Raw genomic sequence first — 22,465 nt, 5'->3', positions numbered from 1 at the left:
AGAAACTGCAGACCGACACGTGTTGTCTTAAGATTCTATTTATTTGTAGTGCAAAAAGTAGAACAGACAGGACTACACATCTTTAACTTGCCTCAGATCCCTGTGTGATGTACATTATGCTACAATCTACAAAACCATTACATGATATGATACAAATAAACAACCTAACCCCTTCAAACCATGCAAACGTGCAGCAAAAGTAGTGACTTAACACCAAAAACACCGACATAAGTAGAAAACGAAACACACAACAGCAGGATTCTGGTGTGTGTAGACAATAGCACCAACATTCACAGGGACAAAGTACAAGTCAGAAAACAGCAGCTCTGAGAGACTAATCGGACTACATCTTACATGAAAAATTAACTAGCAGTGTATGTCGTGTTGATGTGTGCCTTCTTCTACAGGCTCAACCTTTACACCCGCCTCCGACTTCCTGTCAACAGACACAAGTCCAGCTTATTGATGAGTACGTTTCCTTCCAGTTAAATAAGGTCTAGCAGCGGTTAACAGCCTTCAGCTGAGTCATTATTCTTAGCGTTTGTATCATTACAGACTCAATCACATTGAGTGTTTGATTTCCAGTCAGTCAATGTCCTGTAATAACATCATTTTAAATCTCATAATTATGTCAGTTCTAGATTATAAAGTGGTGAGTGCATTAGGTCCTGCAGACAACCATCACCCTGTTTCAATCTTTGGGAGGAGCGGGGGAAAATGTTGAAGAATTAATCAAATTTACAAACAACAAATGAGAACATTGTTAAGAAAATCATACGTAGATGTCACATCATAAACAGCCATATGTAATGAGTATTATTTAAATATACTTCAGTGTCAGAGGAGACAGGCAGAAGGGGTTCACACTGACACTGTACGTCTCGTCCATAGAGGGAGTTTCTTTGTTTCTACGAGGCACTGAATAAACCCACCCTCATGGAAAGTGCTTTGGTGTATTTCATGAGGCTTCTAACTTTAATTATGAATATTAAGTTTAGAGAAAATAATTCAAGTGAAAACAAAAGCCATTTACACACCCTCATGGTCTTTAAAACGAAATAAAAACTCACCTCAAAAACACGAAAAGACAAAGAAAACTCAAACACATGAACAAAAACCACAGAGATGCACTAATGGCTGAATGTGACGCCTGTCTTCAGTCCTGTGTAGCCCCCTAATAACTCCTCCTACTGCAGCCCTCACTAAACTAGTTCACATTTCATCTTAGTGTTTCACATAAAAGATAATAAAAAATAAAAAAAAGGTTAAAACAGACCTTAAAGAAACAGAAGTCCAAAGAGGAAATAAAAGTCACCTTAAAAGGTGAGTCAGCCTCTTTGCAGGCTCTCCTCCGTCCATTTCTCCAGTCCAATTAAACAGCAGGTGAACACAGTAGTTTCTCTCTCCTCCGGGGCTCCGCAGAGAAAACAATCATTCTCGTACCGTTAAGAGCCAGCAGGGGGCAGTAGCAGCATGAGTAATTCTCTCTAAGGTGCAGCTATCCAGCGGAGGTATAAAGGCAAAAAGGTACAGATGAAGTCTGCTGTATGTTTGTTCTCCCGCCCGGACGTCTTATCTGGGCTGGTGTCGTATGAGGCCTCTCCTGGCGTTGGTGGACTGCCGCTGCTGGGCGAGGAAGGACATGGCCTGGTTAGAGGGGCCAAGCCGCTCGCCCGACACTTTTTGATGCAACGCCATCCCCTGAGACAGAGAGAAGAAGAGAAGAAGACATGAGACACATGTAAAGTGAGGACTTTACCATGCAGCAAAAATCCTTACAAATATATATATTAATAAGTTTTGGGCCTCAGACAGAAGTGTTGATCCATTCACAGGTGACTAAAACATATATCTAAAAACACTGAAAAGCATTTGGTACATCGTCAGAGCCATGGAAAAACAGAGGGGCAGAAAAAAGTGAGTTTTTTTTACCTTAAATATTCTAAACAATTATATTCATTAAAACAGACTTTTTTGTTGCAAGGGATGTAAAATAAATAGGTAAAATGCCTGTAGCAGATTTGCTTCACATCCTTGCACTTACTTTTTAAAGTAACAGGTAACACAATGGTGATTGAGCCTATGGCCCACTGATGAAAGCCTTTGCATTTGCAGTATTATGAACTGGGTGTCTGGTGCGACTTTCAAGAAAAAAAACATCACAAGCAGCGCCCAGTTAGTGGCGTGTTTTCCATCAGCCAGCAGTGGTTGGTCTGCCAGAGAGGGTAGGCGGAGCTAAGCGGCTGCTTTTCCGCTCTCTGCAAGTGTTGCGAGTAAACAGTAATCTACTATGGCTGAACAAACAAAGAAAAGATGGATGACTACAGATACAACTTCAACAAGAAGTGAAAATCCAAAGAAGAAGAAACAAACTCGACGCTCAGATGAAGCAAACAGTCTGAAAAGGAAAGCGACCGACAGCCAGGAAAATCAAGAGTTACAACCGGAGCCAACCGTGGACGTCACACACGCAACCCCTAATCCACGGGCTGCAGCCTTCAAAGGAGGAGGTCCATGGAGGAGGCTCCATTCACAGCCTGCGTAGACCTTTAAAGCCGAACTGAAATGAGACGTCTGGTCTACCCTTGCATCACCAAATGCCGCTCCTGTCGCCTAGCAACAGGTAGCGAGCCTTCGAATTGGGATGACGCTCTTCTGTGACGCAATCGGCCTTCAAATACGGCCTTCGAAGGCTGCAGCCCCTGGACTGGGACACAGCTGCTGTCTGGATATTTGGGAAGTGTGCTCCTGCAATCACCAGTTACATGGTGCCGCCAAAGAGAGCGAAACTGAGATCTTCCAGATTAGCACTTTAAAGGCAAAACTCTCAAAGTTTCATAAACCTCTGATTTTCTACATAAAAACCATGAACTTTCATCAGACCTTCTTCCCGTTTCATGCATTTTTCCACTCACCATGTTGTACCAGGCACTGATGATGAGCTTCTCCTCCTGGTCGTGTCTGGCTCTGCTCTTCTCGTAGTCATGCTGCACAGAAAGGAACAGATCATCATGCGTTAGTGGGATTTAAAAGGCTAGAATGAGATCATGCGTGTCTTCATGTCAGAGGGTCACACCTCCAGATGCTGGATCTTTCTCTCCTTCTCTGTCAGCTGGTTCTTCAGAGCCTGGATGTCCGGAGTTGAAGTCACCGGCTGCTTCTTTGGATCCAGAGTTTTGATCACCTGGACACAAAAGGACACTTATAAAGCCCCAATGACGCCGACTCACGTTACATCACGTGAGGCGATTTATCAGATTTCACGTAGAGTCAGAAAAGGTTTTCTGCAGCAGTATTTTGAAGCAACTATAATCACACTTTGACGTGTAAGAATCCTGAAGTTTCCTTTTTAATCAGTGAAAAAATAGCAACATGCTGCGGACATCATGTTCTGTTTCAGAGGACTGACCGTTCTCGCCTTCTCCACGTAGCGTTTGTAGCGCTCCTCCATCTGCTTCATGTCCTCGTCCTTCTTGCGCAGGATCTCCTGGAGTTCGTCGATCTTCTTTGCCACTGTGAAGAGAGAAATAAAGTGTTACGAAGAGAAGGAAAATAAAGCGACGAGAGCGAGCGAGATATTCTGAAGACACGACGTACTGTTGCCGTCCGCTTTGGGTTCGAGGTCGTCAATGACTTCCCTTTTCTTCTGGAGGTCTGAGTGAGCTTCATGGAGCTTCTCCCTGAAACATCACAGAGCATGAGTCGTCTAACAGTTACTATGAAAGACACATGGATGAACGATGAGTAGAAGCAGCACTTACAGATGCTCCTCAAGCTTCTTCTTCAGTAAGGACGACTTTAAAAAAAAAGGAAAACATATTAAACTCTTAAAACACACACACAGGGCTTTTAAAGCACACAAACACAGAGTATAAGCTGCGAGAGTGAAGCTGTCAAAGAGTAAAATCATGGGCCTGTAGGACAGAGGGTGGGGGCCGTACTTACTATGGCCTGATTTTGGCAGAGTTGAGCGGCGGGGGGCAGGCGGAGAGAGACAGACAGAGAGGGGCAGGCGTTAACATGAATCACCACAGCAAACATGGGTTACATTCCCACACAGCAGGTCTCAAACACTGCAGTCCTCCACAGACAACTGTTGTCATCAATAATCCTCTAAATGTGCTCAGTGTGCCATGCAAACATTTCACACACAGGAAGTGTTTTGATTGAAAACTCATGATCAGAGGAGGTTTAATAAAAGCGGCTGCACTCACGTCCTCCGTCTTGCTGTCCTGCTCCTGCAGTGCTTTCTGGAGCTCCTCCACCTGAGCGCGCAGCTCTGAGATCTGCTGCTCGTTCAATCTTTAAGACAAAGACAGGGAGAAGAAGAAAGGTTAGGGACAGAAAGAGGGGATACAACTACGATTACCACCTGTGGAGGTGTGCCTCTGCTTATTATTCAAGTTGCAGTTTGAAGAGAATGAGAGTGTGACTGTGGGAGAGCAGAAGACGAGGGATGTATTGAAAATATTTGAAAGAACACATTGACCTAAAAACTGAACAGAACGAGAAGGCCTACATTAAACAGTAAAGGTCACACTACAAGCATTTACAGGAGGGACGTGATACTGTCTGTGTATCACTGCAGAGCATGTGACTGTCATTCCCTCCAGGCGTCGCTGAGATGTCGCCTTCACAAGAATCACAAGGACCAGGGTTAATTTCATTATATTATGAAGATAAATGTTTGTCAACAACCCTTTTTCCATGACGCTAAAAATAGATCTTTGATAATTCTGTATTAATCACGGGCGGGACTTAAATGTTACCATACAGGTGAGGATGTCCCAAAGCAGGTATATCACAAAGGTGGTTATGAACTTCCTGTGCTTGTTCAGCACCAAAAGGAGCGATCATCGGCTCTCAGACGGTTTAAATGAGAAGACTAGGTCAAAACCGAGTATGTGGCTGACCGCATCAGATCAATGTGCGCTTTTGTGGGCAACACTGGAAGCGTCATTTTCATTTGAAATGCATTAAAACAGATGAGTCTTAACAGTGCTGGGGTGACGCGCGTATCTTGCGCGACTCACGCGCCGAAAATGTAGAGAATAGGAAGCCTGCCTATTTGTACCGCGCGTGAAAATGAATTGTGATGAGTCCTATTGATGTCTGACAGAAACATCTCTTCCTGTGGTAAAAGTCACAGGCACGGAGAGTAAAGTAGGTCAACACTTCCGGTATGCTTTTTCAAAGTAGAAGCCCGATCTGGAATTCTGACTCCCCTCTTTGTACACAATGCTTTTATTTTGAAGTGTTTCCCGGGCCGTTGTTGTTGTTGTTTTTGTTTAACTTTATTTGGCTTTGAAAGTACCGTCACTCAATCAGTCACTTACGGTGTGTCCGAAACCGCATACTATCATACTAACCGTGACGTAAACTTGAGTATGTCATGCGTTCCCATCTCATAGTATACAATTTTGTGTATGCGACGAAAAACTAATCAGCGTTTCCGTCTTAAGGCTAAGACTACATCTAAAATAGCTGACAAAATTAACGCTGCCTTTAACCTCCAAGAACAAACGTGATGAAGACAATGGCAGTACCAAAGCGTTGTGAATATTGATTATGTTTGTGGCATGGGGTAAGTCTGCGGCCGGGCTCGCCTCTCTTCCTGTTGATGCTGCTTTTATTGCCCTGCTCTCACACGATGTGCTCATTACTGCCGAGCTTCAAGTTGACGTTTGTGCCACAAAAAAGTAGATATTCCCTCCAGACCTGTAATAATCATTCCTATTACGCTTCCACAAGAAACAGATGGGAATAATGGCAAGAAAAGTTGTTTTCCATGATATCATGACGCCAAAGGGGAAGTGGACGGTTGGGTAACAAACTGTAATTGCTTCTTCTTATGCAGATTATTCTGAGAAGAGTTAGCACATGATTTCTTGAGTCATGGCCAAAAATGCTCTGAGAAATTAAAGTGACCTTTCACCACCCAAATCTAATCAGTTGTTCCGAGTGCATCAAGTTCATCTTCCCATTCCACACAGGCGTTGCTGGAATAGAGCGTTCACAAGAATGGGAGAACATACAAAAAGTTACCGGCACAAAGTGAAAAAGAAAAGAAATATTTGTCTGAGTAACAAAGACAACCGAGGCTTATGTTGAAGATGAAACTCAGGGTTATTAAGTGAATATTGTAGGTGGAAGATGTTTGCAAGGCATCATGGGAATCTCTGTACATCTGCTGCGGGTCATTTTGTCCTGGCCATTCACGGCGCTCTACCCTACTGAGCATGCTCACTCCACTCCTCTCCGCCTGTTACTGTTGCTGAGGATGCTTCCCACACCCTGGGCCTGGTGTTGCATGGACACACACACAGTCCACCCACATGTCCACATGCCCACAGCCATGTAAACACACACACACACACACACACACACACACACACGCACGCACACACACACACACACAGAGTGAAGGGACAATCTGGCTCTCTGCTGTCTGTCCGCCAGTCCAGCCCACACAGCTCAGCTGAGCACACAGTCCAGAGGGTGAGTTGACATTTAGGCAGATATCACTCCTACCGTCAGCCAAACAAGCCGCCTAATGTCCAGGAACACACAATATGGTGGCCTAGAAGGGGAATGATTTCTTCACACATGGACAGTTGGACTGCATGTTAAACACACACACGCCTACCTGTTCTGAGTCTCGAGGGCGTTCTTGCTGCGCTGAGCCTCCTCCAGCTCCGCCTGCACCGCCACCAGTTTCTGCATGTAGGCCTCCTCCTGGACACACAGCATCTTGTTCTCACTCTGCAGACGCACCACTGTCTCCCTGATGAGAGGAGACGGGGAGCAGGAGGTGAAGGAAAGTGGAGGGCAGATGAAGTGGGTCACAGAGTGGCGGAGGCAGTTGGCCGAGCCTGCTATCCGGCAACGCCCCGGCCAAATGTGCAGCTCTGACATGTGCGGCTATTTCCAGAGCCAATTATGCCTCCGACTATAGAAGATTAATATAGGGCACAAGTGGGCTACTGATAGTGACACCAATGCATGTGTGTTACAGATTTAGAAGATCTCATCTGCTACGCTTACATTTGTTTGCTACCGACACATAAACCCCCACAACACGTCTTACGCAGCATAATAAACATACTTGAGCTCCGTGGGCATGATCTCTGCAGCCAGGTTTCCTACTGTGACATCACTGTCACACAGGCCTCCTGCAGAGAGAGAGAGAGAGAGAGAGAGAGAGAGAGAGAGAGAGAGAGAGTCAGAGAGTCAGAGAGTCAGATGGGTACTTTTTACACATTTTATTAAACAGCTTATTTTTGTTTTAAACTGTGAAAAATATAATTCACACATCACAGAACGTGTTAACATGTATATCAGTGCAAGGTTAATTAACGGTCCGGTAAATGTACGAAGAACAAACATTGCTTTTTGGTTATTTTACCATCTTCCAGTTTAAGTGTTTTTAAAAAGGACTCACCAGCTCCACTGAGACACCTCTGTTGGACCTGTGCACACCTGAGCTCGTCATTCGTCTCCCGCAGTGTGTCTCTTTCCGAGATCAGACGCTAAAAAACAAAAAAAGCACAACATAAAAACAGGCTGCAGCTTCAATTCGGACATTTTGGTTTCTATATTAAGAAGAATAATCACGATGCATCGGGGTAGCTCAGCGGATAAATCTTGCGTCCCATACACAGAGGCCACAGTCCTCGATGCAGCGGCCCTTGGTTTGAACCCCACCCTCAGCCCTTTGGCCACATGTCATCCCCACTCTCTCTTCCCCTGTTTCCAGCAGTACCCACGCTCCTTGCTCTCTCAATAAAAAGGACAACATATTCAGCTTAAATTCGGACTTCGTTAGTCTTTAGTCTAGTGTGAACCTACCAAGTAAGTACATTTCAAAGTAAAACAACGCAGGCTTTTCCCGTTATATTTGAGGGGCAAAGCACAACATTAACCATCCATCTTCCCTGAAGAAAAGTAACGTATTGGTCCACATATAAGACGGGTTTTTCCTTCAAATACGTCTGAAAAAGTGTGATCATCTTATATTCAGGGCCAATATACACTCACCGGCCACTTTATTAGGTACACCTGAAAAATCTAATGTAATCCAACACACCAGCTCAGCCATAATATTTGCTTTTATGTTGCCTTTAATGTACAGGCTTCTTTCTCAGCTGTCACAGAGGTGTTAAACACAATGATGTTTCAGCGTCAAGGTCATAATTGGTGGTGGGGGGCTGTACTGAGCTGCATTATATTCAGAGGTGTTCCTAATACTCTGGCCACCTCATGTATGTACACAGAGAGGACAAAAAATTAGAGACACATCTCAGTATAATTTAGTTCAGTACAACACCACCTTTAATGACGGCCTCATCGGCCTCATCGACATCATTGGATTTACACACTTCATAAAAGCAGAGTCCATGGCAGAGCTGTTGTATTAAACTGCATTAAATTGTACAGGTGTACCTAATGAAGTGGCCGGTGAGTGTATGTGTGCTGTACATTTAACAATGTTGTGCATTCAATCTTTTTTCTTTATTTCTTTTGCATATTGAATTTTACTTCTATTTATATTTCCTACATTTTTTATGCCCTTTATGTCTTCATGCTTCTCTCTCTGTCAGAGCTAGTGATGCACGATATTATCGGCACGTTATCGGTATCGGCCGATATTGGCTCAAAAATGAACAACACGCCGATATCCGCCGATATAATTAACCGATAAAATAATGGGCTGCTGCATACTTGATTAAATGCCTGACCTCGGCACAATGTCCCCGGCGAGAAGACCTGCGCGGCGCAGCGTGATGACGTCACGTGTGTCTACCTGCAGCATGAGAGAGTTAGAAGCCTAAATGTCCGCGGTGTGGAAGTTTTTCAAAGTGTCCGAAATAGATCAAAACTGCTATTTGCAATGACTGCTCAGCTTCAGTGATGTGAGGAGGAGCCAAGGCAAAGTCTTTCAACACTACAAACTTGATTAACCATCTCAAGACCCGTCACCCCGACCGTTGTAACACATGTGATAAGAGTATCACCATTATACTGTACGCTAATTCCAATACAGAAGAGAGTTGATGATCTCTGCAATTAGGTGTGCGGGAAAAAAATATTGGTATCGGTAATCGGCTAAATGAGTTGTAAAATATCGGCATATCGGATATCGGCAAAAAATCCAATATCGTGCATCCCCAGTCAGAGCAACTGTAACTGTAACAAGCCTGAATTTCCCCCTGGGGGTAGATAAAGTATTTCTGATTCTGATTGATTCTGAGAGTCCGCCGAAGAAAAGTAATACGTAATTATTAATGTCAGATAATTTTCTGACAGCAGCTGCAGGGATGTGTGTCAAACTACAAACTTACTGGAATTTGTTTGTAGGAGCCGTGAATGAAAACATGAACTTCGTGGTAACATTTCCAGAAATTTCCAAAAGTTTGTGCCATGTTGTTTGTTTCTTTTGATTTGTTCTTTTCTTATTGTGGTATTGCCGTGACGATTGAAAGAGTTGGGTCACATGGTCACTGTGACACTCAGCCCTGTGTTAGGGTCGAATAGAGAGGGTGAGTGTGTGTTGGCGTATTTTTTAATGACCTCCATCATTTGATCGCTGTGATTGTTTTGATTAGCCTATAATTTCTTCTGATCGTTTCATTAGTAGTTTTTGTTCTTTTGTAATCCAGGTTTCACATCAGCCTCTCAGCGACTTTCAGTGTGCTTCCCTGAGGTGTCTTCAGAGTCTATTAATAGTCTTTAGAGCGTGACCATGATACGAGACAGAGCCACTACAAACTGACGCTGATAGAACAGCGCTGTAAAAGCATTTCTAAGTGGCTTGTGCTCGTTCTTTTCCGCCACCACAACGGAACATTTATTCCCCGAGAGCGTTCACAAACTCACTTCCTTCTCCTTCAGCAGCGCGTCAAACTTGTCGTGAAGGTTCTTGTACTCAAACTGCCACTTCTCCGCTTTCATGGCCTCTGCTGAGTGCCTGGTGTGAAGCTCAAGGGCCTGCGAGTCAGAGAGCATAGCAACAGTCTGCGTTGGAAAGAGCTCCTTATAAAAAATGTGAGAATCTGCAGACACGTGCACAAGACAGGCTGTGTTTAACATCACTTGGAAGCATCACTCCCCCCCCCCCTCCTAACAGCCTGCAGCTTGCCTGTCTCTTGTAGGTGTCCAGCTGATTGCGGACGGCGTTGGCCCTGCGGAGCTCCTCCTCCAGCTCGCATGTGCGCTGCATGTACACGGTGTTTCGCTCCTCCAGGAGGCGCACCTGTCTGCGCAGGTCTCCCAGATCCTCCAGCTTCCTCTTGTACGTCTCCACCAGCGCTTCAAGCTGGTTCACCCGGTCAGACGAGTGCCTGAGGGGGAGGAGAGGACGGTGTGTGGGAGGCGTTGAGAAGCAGCACAGGAATATCGCTTTTAACAAAACACATCCGTGTGGAAATGTACCTAACTACTGAAACAACTCTGACGCAAGCCAGTGTCAATGCATGAAATTCACATTATCAACACAGATGTCAGAGAGGAGCTGAATGGACGTCTGTGTGTGGGCAGTGTAGGAGTTGTTTCTGTGAGGAGAAATTGATAATAGATGAACTACTGCTTAAAGGAACAGGCTGGTGATGTTCGACATTTTTGATACTGTCAATAAAATCTCCTAAAAAGACAAATCAATGTGTTAGTTTGTCTCTCAGTGTTTTCAACTCTCTGCGTCTCGTAGCTCCAAGCCGTTTAAACATACGTACACGGTTATAGTTTGTTTTGAAAAGGTTCAGCAGTTCAGAAAACATGAAAACAAACAGGAGCAAATCGTGCGTTTGTAGGGGACTGTTGAGTTTCAGAATATGCATTACTGAGTATTTATGACACAAAAACACATACTGGGAATAGACTCAAAAAACAAACAGAAGTGCCCGAGTTCATGGTTAAAAAAGCAACTTTGAGGCGTATTATGTGTTTATAGAGCTCTGTCCTACAGACGAATAAGCTACAGAAGGCTACAGCTACACAGGATTTATGGTTCTAGTATGTTTTCTAATAGTTTTTGTTGAGAGTAGAATATCACCACAGCCATCCTTTAAAGTGATAATCTCAGAGATCTCAGTTTCGATCTCTTTGGCCTCGGATGTGGCGATAAACGGTAATTGCAGGAGCTCCGGTTGTAACTCTTGATTTTCCTGGCTGACGGTCGCTTTCCTTTTCAGACTGTTTGCTTCATCTGAGCGTCGAGTTTGTTTCTTCTTCGTTGGATTTTCACCTATTTTTGAAGTTGTATCTGTAGTCATCCATCTTTTCTTTGTTTGTTCAGCCATAGTAGATTACTGTTTACTGCAACACTTGCAGAGAGCGGAAAAGCAGCCGCTTAGCTCCGCCTACCCTCTCTGGCAGACCAACCACTGCTGGCTGATGGAAAACGCGTCACTAACTGAGCGCCGCTGTCTGTAATACTGCAAATGTAAAGGCTTTCAACAGTGGGCCATAGGCTCAATCACCATTGTGTTACCTCATTCGGTGATAGTTAGAGACTTAACAGACTTTTATTTAAATGAAAGTCTTCGAGATTATAACTTTAAAGAGACAAAAGATACATGTTCATCCCAACTTGTCCTTTATTGACCTTCTCAGTAAAGAATTAGCTTGTTGAAGTCATGAAATTGTTTTGAAAAGACAATAAATGCCTGTTATATAAGCTGACCTACTTCCGAGTTAATTCTGCCTAAATTGCACTTTAAAAAGCTTATCGGGTCTTCCCCAGTCTGACATTGCATAATCTGAAATGCTCTGTTTTAAAGCAGAAAACACAAAGCCCTCTGTGTCCATATGACTGAACGCCCACCAGGCGTGACTTTCTGCAGTTTGAGCACAAACTGTAAATGTTGTTGGTGAGAAGACCTCAGCAGTAACTTTGTAATACCCCTTCCCCACAATTAAATTCAGCGTGTTGACGCAGGTTTTTCAGACCCGAGAAGACCCACTAATAAATGCTGATTGTCTCTTTTCCCATTGCCAGTGAAGTATCCTCCTGTCGATCTCTTTTCTGCTGCGTCACCATCTGATGTCACAAACGCGCCAGAGACAGGGTTAGTAAACAGTGAAGATGTTACGGTGGTTAGGTCTGTATTGTATCTATTACTCATTCAGTCTGTGTATCAAACTCGGCGCGGACAAATCTGGAACAACGTTTGAGCGCTGCTCGGACGGAGACGGGCAGAATTTGTAGCTGAGATGACGAGGAGTCGCAGAAGTTACTAACAGAGCGTAGCATCGCGCCGGAAAGGGGGCGGAGATTAGCGTGTCAACACAGGTTTTGTGTTCCCATCATTGCCGATCGGAGCCGAGGCGATAATTACCCGGGTCTACTGCAGAGTCATTTGACCCGGGTCTGAATGCTGATTGTGACCTTTCCCACTAAGAACTTGACCGGTGGGAAAGCAGCTTAAGAACGCTGCTGGTCTCACCTGAGGATGTCCATCTCGTCTTTGAGGTTCTGCGCCTCCTGCGCCAGGCTGGTCAGCTCCTCGTTACGCTGCTGCAGCTCCGTCACCTCTCGCTCCAGAACCTCTCCCCGCACACGCATGTCGTCCCTGCTGTTCTCCAGTCTGAGATAAACATGATACAAGAGGAGAGGACCAATGTGCAATGAGCAAGACCGGTGTGTGATTTACTCTTTACGCTCTTTTATGTCTGTTTTGGCCCCTGTGGACAAAGTGTTACGGCTTATCTCTTTGCTGATCCTGTCCTGCATACATCTGTATTACTCTTGAACAAAACATCTTGTCCAAACTCCCTCTAACAGTCAAACTGGCACTCATTGTGTCCTGGAGAAAATGCAAATAAAAGCTCTTTTAGCAGCGTGCTGTCAAATTGCTTCTTCTGACACCGGCCGGGTGGCAGCAGCGAGAGGCATAACGAAAGTCAATATCTTTCCTGGAGATCTCGTTTCCTTTGTAGTCATACAGAGACATCCGAATCAATTTCAGTCTGTTTCATAACCTGCTAAAAACTGCCCACAGCCTGTTTAAGAATGCAGAATATTTAGCAAATATCCAGGTGCATTTTTTAAGGCCTAACCGTTTTCATCAGCAGCTGCACCTCTGCGTGAGTGTGCGTGCTCTGCCTGTACCTGTAGTTCTCCTCCTGCAGCTGCTCCATCTGACTCTGCAGCAGCAGCAGCTTCTTGCCGGTGATGGCGGTGGTGGAGGCGTCCAGACAGTCGAAGCGACTCAGCTTCTCCTTCAGGGAGCGAGTCTCTGCCTGCAAGGACGACTTCTCCTCCAGAGCCAACGACAACTGCACGGGGGTAAAAAAAATAGGAACAGAGGACAACCATTGCTGAAAGAGGAGAAGGTGCAGAAAACGAGAAATCTACAGATGTACGAAGGGAAGGGAAGAGGAGAAGAAGTCCTCAACGCTCATTTAAAGAATCTCAATATGAGAACCTGAACATTGAGACTGAGCGACACACTTACCACTCCTCATACTGAGAGGACCGCGGACACATGCTTTGCTCTCACTCTTCATGCTCAGTCCTCAGACTTAAGTTAGTCAGCTGATGTGCAATGGTTTCAGGCAGATGGGACTTTCTCAATAGTGAAGTTGTTAGCATTAGCCTCAGGGTGTGCAGCCCACTGAGGATCATTTGGTAGCTTTGTTAAGATTCAGGGGGGAGAAATGTTCCGACTTCAGGCAGATGAAGTTGTGTGGATTGAAAGCAACAATGTGCGCACAAAATGTTCATGTTTTAATCAGGCTGAAGTTCAGTTAGACAAGCTGGCATTCACGTATTAAAAAAAGGGGAATAAATACTTACCTTCTGGACATCTTTCCAGTTTGAATACAGCAAAACCCTACACTGAACTTTAAGGACAGATTGCATGCTTTAGCACAGGAGCAGGAACGGTAAATAGCTTTCAAAACAACACAAATGACTAATCCCTAACGCGTGGGCTCAGTAAGTAAACAAACAAGTGGGCTGAGAGCAGTACAAATTATTGTTGGCTACCGCTCCATCCCAAGGCAATGTGTCAGTTTTATCTTGATGTTATGCAACTATTGACGGGATTTTATCTTTAAAAATACTAAATTAGTCCCCTTTCAGTCAGCGGTGCAAAAACAAGCCAAGGGAACACAAACAGAGTCTCAGGCGGGCTAATCGATACGGGCCAGGGCACAGAAAGCAGCAGGCACACACACTCAACAACATGCTGCAACCAAAGTACAGCAGAAGTAGGACACAGAGTACCTGAGTAGTCAGGTATAGAAAAGGTGAAATGGCTTTATGCGACTACAAAACCACAAAATTGTTTGCATTTTGACATAATGCAAACCGATCTGTCAGAAAAAAATATAAGATAAACAAACCAAAGCCCCGGTGTGTCGTCTTTAAGTTACATTATTTACATTTTCATGGACTCAAACTCTGTTTTTGTTTTTTGCATTTTTTTCCAGATACAGTCATTCTGTGTATTTATGTTGTACTCGTCATTGTACGTGCAGCATGTAATCCAGCACTACTTTTCGTCACCGCTTAGTATTCACTCTGCTAGCATGTCATACCAGCTGTATTTCGTTAATGCTAACTTAACATTTCTTTTAGCTACAACAGTTTAACTTGCGAAAGACTAGGTGGTTTTTTATGCGTACAAATTAGAGATGCACGCTATTATCGGCACGTTATCGGTATCGGCCGATATTGGCTTAAAAATGAACTGGCCGATATCCGCCGATATAATTAACCGATAAAATAATGGGCTGCTGCATACTTGATTAAATGCCCGACCTTGGCGCAAGGTCACCGGCGCGAAGAAAACCTGCGCGGCACAGCGTGATGACGTCACGTGTGTCTTCCCTGCAGCATGAGAGAGTTAGAAGCCAAAATGTCCGTGGTGTGGAAGTTTTTCAAAGTGTCCGAAATAGATCAAAGCTGCTATTTGCAGTGACTGCTCAGCTTCTGTGATGCGAGGAGGAGCCAAGGCAAAGTCTTTCAACACTACAAACTTGATTAACCATCTCAAGACCCGTCACCCCGACCGTTGTAACACATGTGATAAGAGTATCACCATTATACTGTACGCTAATTCCAATACAGAGAGAGTTGATGATCTCTGCAATTAGGTGTGCGGGAAAAAAATATCGGTATCGGTAATTGGCTAAATGAGTTGTAAAATATCGGCATATCAGATATCGGCAAAAAATCCAATATCGTGCATCCCTAGTACAAATCATTGAAATTGTCACAGAAGGAAGCACTGACTGTGAGTTTATTACACACATTTTAGGCATTTTTATAGGCTACTACTCACCAAGTTACTAACTTGAATGTGCCCTGCTGTTGTGTTGAAACTACTCGCGCCACATGCAGCATCAAAGTCGAGGTGAAATAAAAAATGTCATTTTAATCCTTTTAGATCACATCCCCGGTAATATTGTGCATCTATGTGACAATATAGGCCAAAAAAAATACAGAAAATCCATTTCTTCGTATTCTTATATCAGAATCCGATCATTTTTTCTTCCTGTAAAACAAAATATCACGCATGCTTACGTAAGCTAGGACCAACCAATTTTAACCAATCAATCTGCAACATTTAGCCGCAGAGCACCAAGAACGCTCGGTCAGTTAGCTAGCTACTGCGCTGTGGAGAACGTCTGTCTACGCCCACTTCTCAACGATCAAATCAAATCCCTCTAATGATATGTCCCGCCTGCACGTCCTGTTTCACTCGGAAATACGTCACGATACGGAAGCTAGATACTCTCGAAATGCCGCTTCAAATTTAGCTTGTTCTCTGTATGATGGGAAAAAGCCTGACAGACATATTGTTTGGTTTGTATGTGTTGAGCACAGACCACCATCATTGTTTGCAGCAAGTGTAGCACAGCATCAGAGCTGAGATAGACAGCTGTTAGCACTAGATATGGTTGGCAATGTTTATATGTAATAATGTTAAAAGAAGTGTTTGGCCTTTAAAGCCTTTATTGAGAGCGATAGGACAGGGGACATTGTCAGAAGCAGGGGAAGAGAGATTGGGGATGATGCGCAACATAGGGCCGAGGATGGGAGTCAAACCTGGGGCCGCTGCATCGAGGACTGTAGCCTCTGAACATGGGACGCAGGATTTAACCACTGAGCTAAACCAGCGCCCCAATAATGTTAAATATTTTTAAATAAAGTTCTTTGTTTGAGAAAGCACCTGCCTGAGTACCTTTGCATTGTCGTTTTAGAGCACAATCTACAATGAAAAGATCTATTTTTATTCTAGCAGCCATATCTGTAAATTTGTCCCCTTAATAAGTCGATATTGGCTGATGAAATCACATATCGATCAGGCTTTTTTAATGACAGACTTCTTAATAAGTTTGAGTGGCTGCATTGTAAAGAAATAAGCCTGTCGCGTGCTTTTTATTTCCATTAAAGGAGAGTTTGCAGAACCTAGAACTCTGGATCCTGCAGCATTTAAATAAACTTGATTTAACCACCAGCAGCCGCATGTGTCACTACATCAACCAGGACTGAAATCATAAGGATTCAAACTTCTGGATCTGAGAGACGTAGACTCCATTCAGAGTACAAACCTGATGTTCCAGGTCTCGACAGCGCTGGCTCAGGTCCTCCTTCTCGTCTGCCTCCTCACTCAGAAAGTAGTACTTCCTGGACTGCAAACACAGAACCAACAGAACACGCAGATAAAGGAGGTGTGATAGTAGCCACACAAAGAGTAAACATTAATGAAAGCGTGAGAAGAAACAAAAAGAAGGACGTAAAGGATATTTGGAGCAGAGAGTGTTTTCGGGTTTCACCTGGTAGTCAAAGTCCCCATAGGTCTCTGGGCTTCCTGGTTCAGATGAAGGCTCCTTTGATAACAGCTGGAACAAAGCGGTAAAAAGAAAGTCAATAAAAAGCTAAAATTACGGGAAAATACAAGAACCTGTTCCAAAAACATGTTTGTTGGATCTCTAAATAACTTTGTTTGGGAAACCTGGAACAGGTTATTCCCTCCAATAGTTTAATGTTTTACCAGAGTGCCAATGACACACTAAACACATTCCTGAAATATCTCAGAGCAGCATTTCTGGGACTCTGTTAAGTCTCATGCCAATCCGTATTTCTTTGATTGTGAATTAACCGTGACTAAGAGCTGGGATTAATGCAAAGTAGAGGGAGGCAGGAGGATAACCGAGAGGCTCACTCACCTCCTGAATGGCTGTCATCACAACGTGCTGGACAGATTCCTCAAGTGTCATTATCTGCCGGATTTGCTCTGAGACGACAACACAAAGCAGAGAAGGTGCAGCCAAAAACAGATTAACACAAATAGTCTCCTAAAAACCAAACAAGCACATCTGACAGTATTTCAGACATGCTGTGCTCATTAGGCTAAAGATAGGAAAACAAATGATCAGCTTTTCTTCTGACCTGTTATTTATTAACTGGTCTTACAGGGACAGTTCAATCAAATTTTTAAAGTGGGGTCGTATGAGGAAGTTATCAACAGTTGATGACGGTCAGCGGCGCCCCTGTTTGGAGAAGCCAGCTGGAGTACAGACAAGGAAGTTGTCTTTGGGCCTCTTATACTGCCTAAAATGTTGTCTACTCCAAAATGTGAGTGCTCCAGTCAATGCACTAATCCAATATTATAATCTATTACTCCCCCTCCCCAAAAATCCAAGAGTGTCAGGTGAAGGTATCGTTTGATGATAGTATCAGTGCAGCTTTAGTAGAGTGTTTAATTTGAGTCAAAGGTAGCAACATTTCACCAATCAGTCAAAAAAGATATAATCTCGAAGATTTTCATGTAAATAAATGTCTGTTAAGTCTCTATCTATCGCCGAATGAGGTAACACAATGGTGATTGAGTCTATGGCCCGCTGATGAAAGCCTTTGCATTTGCAGTATTACAGACTGGCTGTCTGTGGCGACTTTGGTGGAAAAATCACAAGCAGCGCCCAGTTAGTGACGCGGAGCTAAGCGGCTGCTTTTCCGCTCTCTGCAAGTGTTGCGAGTAAACAGTAATCTACTATGGCTGAACAAACAAAGAAAAGATGGATGACTACAGATACAACTTCAACAAGAAGTGAAAATCCAAAGAAAAAGAAACAAACTCGACGCTCAGATGAAGCAAACAGTAAAAAAGGAAAGCGACCGTCAGCCAGGAAAATCAAGAGTTACAACCGGAGCCAACCGTGGACGTCACACATGCAGCACTGTCTGGATATCTGGGAAGGGTGCTCCTGCATTTACCGTTTATCGCCACAGGGGCCGCCAAAGAGAACGAAACTGAAATCTTCGTGATTACAACTTTAATCCTTCTGGTAACGGAGGGAAGATCTGTTTGGGCCAAGACAGAGAGGACAGTGGCTAGTGTTGGAAACAGGGGAAGAGAGAGTGGGGATGACACACGTCAGAAGGCCAAGATTGGGTGGGAGTTGAACCCGGGTCGCTGCATCGAGCACTGAGCCTCTGTACATGGGTTGTGCAATTTAACCGCTGAGCCCTTTTCTTCACCGTACAAGTTCAGTGTTCCTACACATGCTGCGTACAGATGAGCTGTTTGGGTTTGTGTTTTTATGGGTTGTTCAAACAAAGAGTTTCCTGGTCATCAAATGGATTTCATTAGGTTCTTTTTTGGGGGGGGGGTGGGGGGCTTTTTTTTGCCTTTATTAGACAGGACAGCTGAAGAGAGACAGGAAATATGGGGACTGGGAGTGGAGCGTGGGAATAACATGCACCAAATAATCAGCAGACCGGTAGTTGAGCCTGCGATCAGTGCGTCAAGGACTGCAGCCTCTGTACATGTGGCGCCTGCTCTACCAACTGAGCTAAACCAGCACTCCCATTAGGTTCTTTTGAGTGATATTAGACTCAGACAGCTGTGGCTAGCTGTACTGAATAGAAACAACAACACTCCACGCCCAACAGTGAGACAGCTTTACCACAGCCACAGAGGTAAAGGCCAGACTACCGACACAGATAGCTTAGCTTCTGTGTCCATACTCCGGTCGGCTTCTTCAAAGTCAGGCTGTTCTGACCGTCATCTATTGTCAATGTGTTTGACAAGTACTTCATACGACACCACTTCAAAGAATCAGAAATATCCCTTTAAGTGTAGGTAAAAAAGCATGTGGTCAGTTCATCATGTGATTTGACTTTGAGTTAATCCTGAGAGATATTTTCACAAATGGCTGCATCTGCTTTTTTTCCTCTGTAACAGCGTTTACCTTGTTTCTTCTCACAGCTAACAGCACAGCCCAACACGAGCTGAACCAGCTTGCCCAGTTCGGTGACGTCGTTCATCTCTCCTATGAGGTTCACGTCTGGCAAGTGGTCATCTGATACCTGGTGACCCAGCACCTGAGAGCAAGGTGAGACATTGGGATTGAGCCTTGTGCGAACTTACAAATTCACAAGAAGAAGCAAAGTAAAAAAAAGGGCTCTTACATCATGGTAGTACTCCAGCATGCTCTTAAGGATCTTTTTCAAGTTGCTGACCTTAAGGAAGAAAGAGATCAAAGTTAAACCAACCGTTGTTTTAATCAGGGAAAGAAAAGATATCTTGGTCATCTTCTAGGTGTCTGCGGGGTATTCTGTCTTATCAAGCTGTTTTACAAATTACCTTGAGGCGCCAGTTGGCCTCGCTCTCCTCCTTGATCCTGCCCAGCCATGTCTCATTAAACCATGAGGGGTCTCTGTTAATGAGAGCACAAGAGAAGTCTAGTGACGACAAGGACGGCCCATCTCTGAACATCACGACTCACAGCAAGCCACAGGGCAGTGATGTCTGACCACGATGACATTTGAGGAGAACAGTTCATTACAGTCGCATGTCACATAACGCTGTCCTTATGAAGCAGCTTAGCAATGGGCTCTCTGTTAAAGTGACCTTCAAATATAAAGATGATTTGCTTTGATGATTGGGTTGAGCACAAATGCTCCAACACGAGCCACAAAGGTCCTCAGGATTAGTTTACACAAAAATCACACATAAATAAGATGACATTGCAAATCAAGACTCTATAGTTTTAAGGTTTAAACTTTGCATAGATAAAGTGGCCCTGTGCAATTCAATGGGCAAATCATACAGATAAGCAAATCTCAGTGAGCAGGCTCTGAATGAGCGTCTACCAGCAGTTTCCTCTGCGCTCAGGTTGTGCAGTTAGATACTCAAAACAACACACAAACTATAAACACTTAAAAAACTGGTAAATATGTTTGTATTTATTTCTGTCATGTAAAGTGTAAAATGACACGTGTGGCCTTACATTCTGTGCAGCACGTGTGCAATGGCCACTCCACTTGTTAGGTCGTGCTTGCTGTTGCATGATGGGACCTGAAATGTCTGTAACTGAGAATGAAGACATAAGGAGTTAGTCAGATTCAGAAACCTTTAAAAGGAAATGAAACATGTGATGCAGAGATATTTTAATTAAACGTTCAAACCAAACCAGGTTAATAACTATTGTCAAATGTGTTTATCAGTTAGTATGTTTTAATACAATGTGGAAGTTTGAAGAATAGTTTGTGCACGATTTCCTTTTTTTTTTTAACAATCAGGACATCCATACAAAAAATACTGACAAAAAGACTTTTCTCTCTGTGATGGGTTACAAAGAGAGAGTGAGTTTCATTTGGCTTGGTGGGGGGGTTAATTTTCTTTCTTTTTTTTAAGCTACATATGCCCATGATTTCTTGGAAAAGAACAGACTTTAATGTTATTCAAAAAGACACTTGATACCTGTAGTAGTAAACATAATAGTGGCCTGAATATTTTACAACAACTTGCAAATAATACAGGTAAATACCTTTGACTTATTTTGTCTTAACCCATTCAGTCAGTAAACATTAGGGAAAGTTACTACAGGGGATTACAGACCTACTTAGCAGTCTATTAATACTAGTTGGTGGTTTAGTTTAGTCGTCCACTGACCTGTGTGAAAATGCCAAACAGGTGGATTTCCCCTGTGCTTGAGAAGTTACTACTCCTGTTAGCCTAAGATTACATTACAGTACTTGCACTAAGCTATTTGGGTTTGTTTTTGAGTGCGTCTGTATTCTGCTGACACCGCAGTCAGTTTGGCAACAGCTAGAGATAACACAAGGGGAAAAAAGACCACCAGGAGCAAACTTCCAATGTGTTTACCTTAGTAGTTAGCTTATCTAGCTAGCGAAAGTTAGCTTCCAAACACAACTTTCCAGACTGCCAACTGCTTTTTCACTAAAGTAGTAAACCAGTAAAGTAGATTTATTCATTATTCGAGGACTTCACTGACTAAAGTCGCATTATATGTCTTCTTACTTTGCAAACACTTGCTGTCACCTGTTAGCCGGCGGTTAGCCAAGCTAGGAGACCTTGCTAACATCAAACTTACCCAGGTTAGCAGGGAGTCACACAGCTCCGCCTTATCCAGACTCATTCTGGTGTAGGAGACTCGCAGCAGCTTATAGACAAGCGATGGATTTTATTCTCAAGACTTATTTTCTCTGCCGAAGTTTGTTACTCATTCCTGACACTCTCCTCCACGTCAGTCATTGTCCAGCCATGGCCTCCCGCTGCTGCTCCTGCCCTCTTCGCGTTTCAGCTCCTGTTATCCAAGCGAGCTTCCGTATTAAGAGCGTTTCCACGGAGACGGATTATGTTGCAGGTCAGCTTGTCTGGTCACGGTAGCCTCAATAACAAAAAAGATGATAATAATAGCTTTCTGTCTTTTTAAGCTCTCATAGTCACGCCAGATAAATGCTGGTGACTTACGACTTACGACGAAGAAAATATTTTATTTCGCTTTATTTTACCAGAAAAACCTTATTTAGATTCAAAATCGCTCTTTTCCCCAAAAGAATAACATTTTTTAACACAATACATAAGATAATTCACCCGAAATAAGCCTAAATGGTAACTTAAAAAGCTATAAAGATAAATAAGAGCAAGCGAAAACATTATTTTCTTTAAGTCGTAAGTCACCAGCATTTTATTAGCAAGCAGCGAGAGTTTCTACTTTAAGTAAAATAATATCAAACGTAATTGGCAATCCTACATTTTAGAGTGATTACTTTGTGTTTGGAATAATAAGTACAGTAATTATTTCTGACAAAAACTTTGCCACATTCTCATTTAAGCATGATGGTGAAAAAACAGTAGTTTTGACACAGATTTTTGTTGTTTGTCCTTTATTTTAAATCCCAACAATTAAATGTGGCCAATATGTTGAAAGCCTCATTGTTTTCTTTTTCTCTGTATTCAAAGTTCCTGAAAGCACCACTGGATGGCTCTAGTTAACAAACTGCTAGCTGCACCAAAGCTTACGCTGCCCATGACAGGTGCTTTGTAACATCTTTATAATGAGATTAAAAATGTATGGATTATAAGATTTTAACTGAGCAAAATTAGGGTTTTTAAACAGCAGGAATCATATAAATAGATTACTAATATTTCTTCTCATATTCTTTTGACGTCAGACTGTCTTAAGTGTTATGAAATGGTGTCAGAGT

The 22,465-nt window shown here is 43.4% G+C and overlaps 1 protein-coding gene across 1 annotated transcript; it reads right to left on the bottom strand.

Annotated features, from left to right (window-relative positions):
• Positions 1 to 33: 33 nt before the first annotated feature.
• On the bottom strand, positions 34 to 21,393 carry hook2 (hook microtubule-tethering protein 2). Its single transcript, XM_069675747.1, has 22 exons — positions 21,349 to 21,393; positions 20,242 to 20,324; positions 19,596 to 19,668; positions 19,421 to 19,471; positions 19,201 to 19,333; positions 17,176 to 17,243; positions 16,783 to 16,848; positions 16,558 to 16,638; positions 13,106 to 13,272; positions 12,441 to 12,581; positions 10,139 to 10,340; positions 9,877 to 9,987; positions 7,442 to 7,529; positions 7,106 to 7,172; positions 6,647 to 6,784; positions 4,215 to 4,302; positions 3,762 to 3,796; positions 3,598 to 3,680; positions 3,410 to 3,513; positions 3,077 to 3,184; positions 2,916 to 2,987; positions 34 to 1,701 (listed from the first exon to the last, which is right to left on the bottom strand). The coding sequence occupies exons 1-22, from the start codon at positions 21,391 to 21,393 to the stop codon at positions 1,573 to 1,575; spliced, it is 2,133 nt and encodes a 710-aa protein (XP_069531848.1). The 3' UTR covers positions 34 to 1,572.
• Positions 21,394 to 22,465: the final 1,072 nt, after the last annotated feature.

This window comes from Semicossyphus pulcher, unplaced genomic scaffold, assembly GCF_022749685.1.
Source record: "Semicossyphus pulcher isolate SPU_LCO1_2020_fin unplaced genomic scaffold, fSemPul1.0.p SCAF_25, whole genome shotgun sequence".
NCBI classification, from domain to species: domain Eukaryota; kingdom Metazoa; phylum Chordata; class Actinopteri; order Labriformes; family Labridae; genus Semicossyphus; species Semicossyphus pulcher.
Note: the sequence above shows the minus strand (reverse complement) of the source record. Positions and strands in the feature narration are given on the sequence as shown.

Excerpts from the sequence above, each read along its gene's own strand:
- hook2 (XM_069675747.1), bottom strand. The coding sequence starts at position 21,393 with ATGAGTCTGGATAAGGCGGAGCTGTGTGACTCCCTGCTAACCTGG. Across the intron at positions 19,472-19,595 it reads AGGCCAACTGGCGCCTCAAG|GTCAGCAACTTGAAAAAGAT; the intron begins GTAATTTGTAAA and ends TTCTTCCTTAAG. Across the intron at positions 3,514-3,597 it reads ACCCAAAGCGGACGGCAACA|TGGCAAAGAAGATCGACGAA; the intron begins GTACGTCGTGTC and ends CTCTCTTCACAG.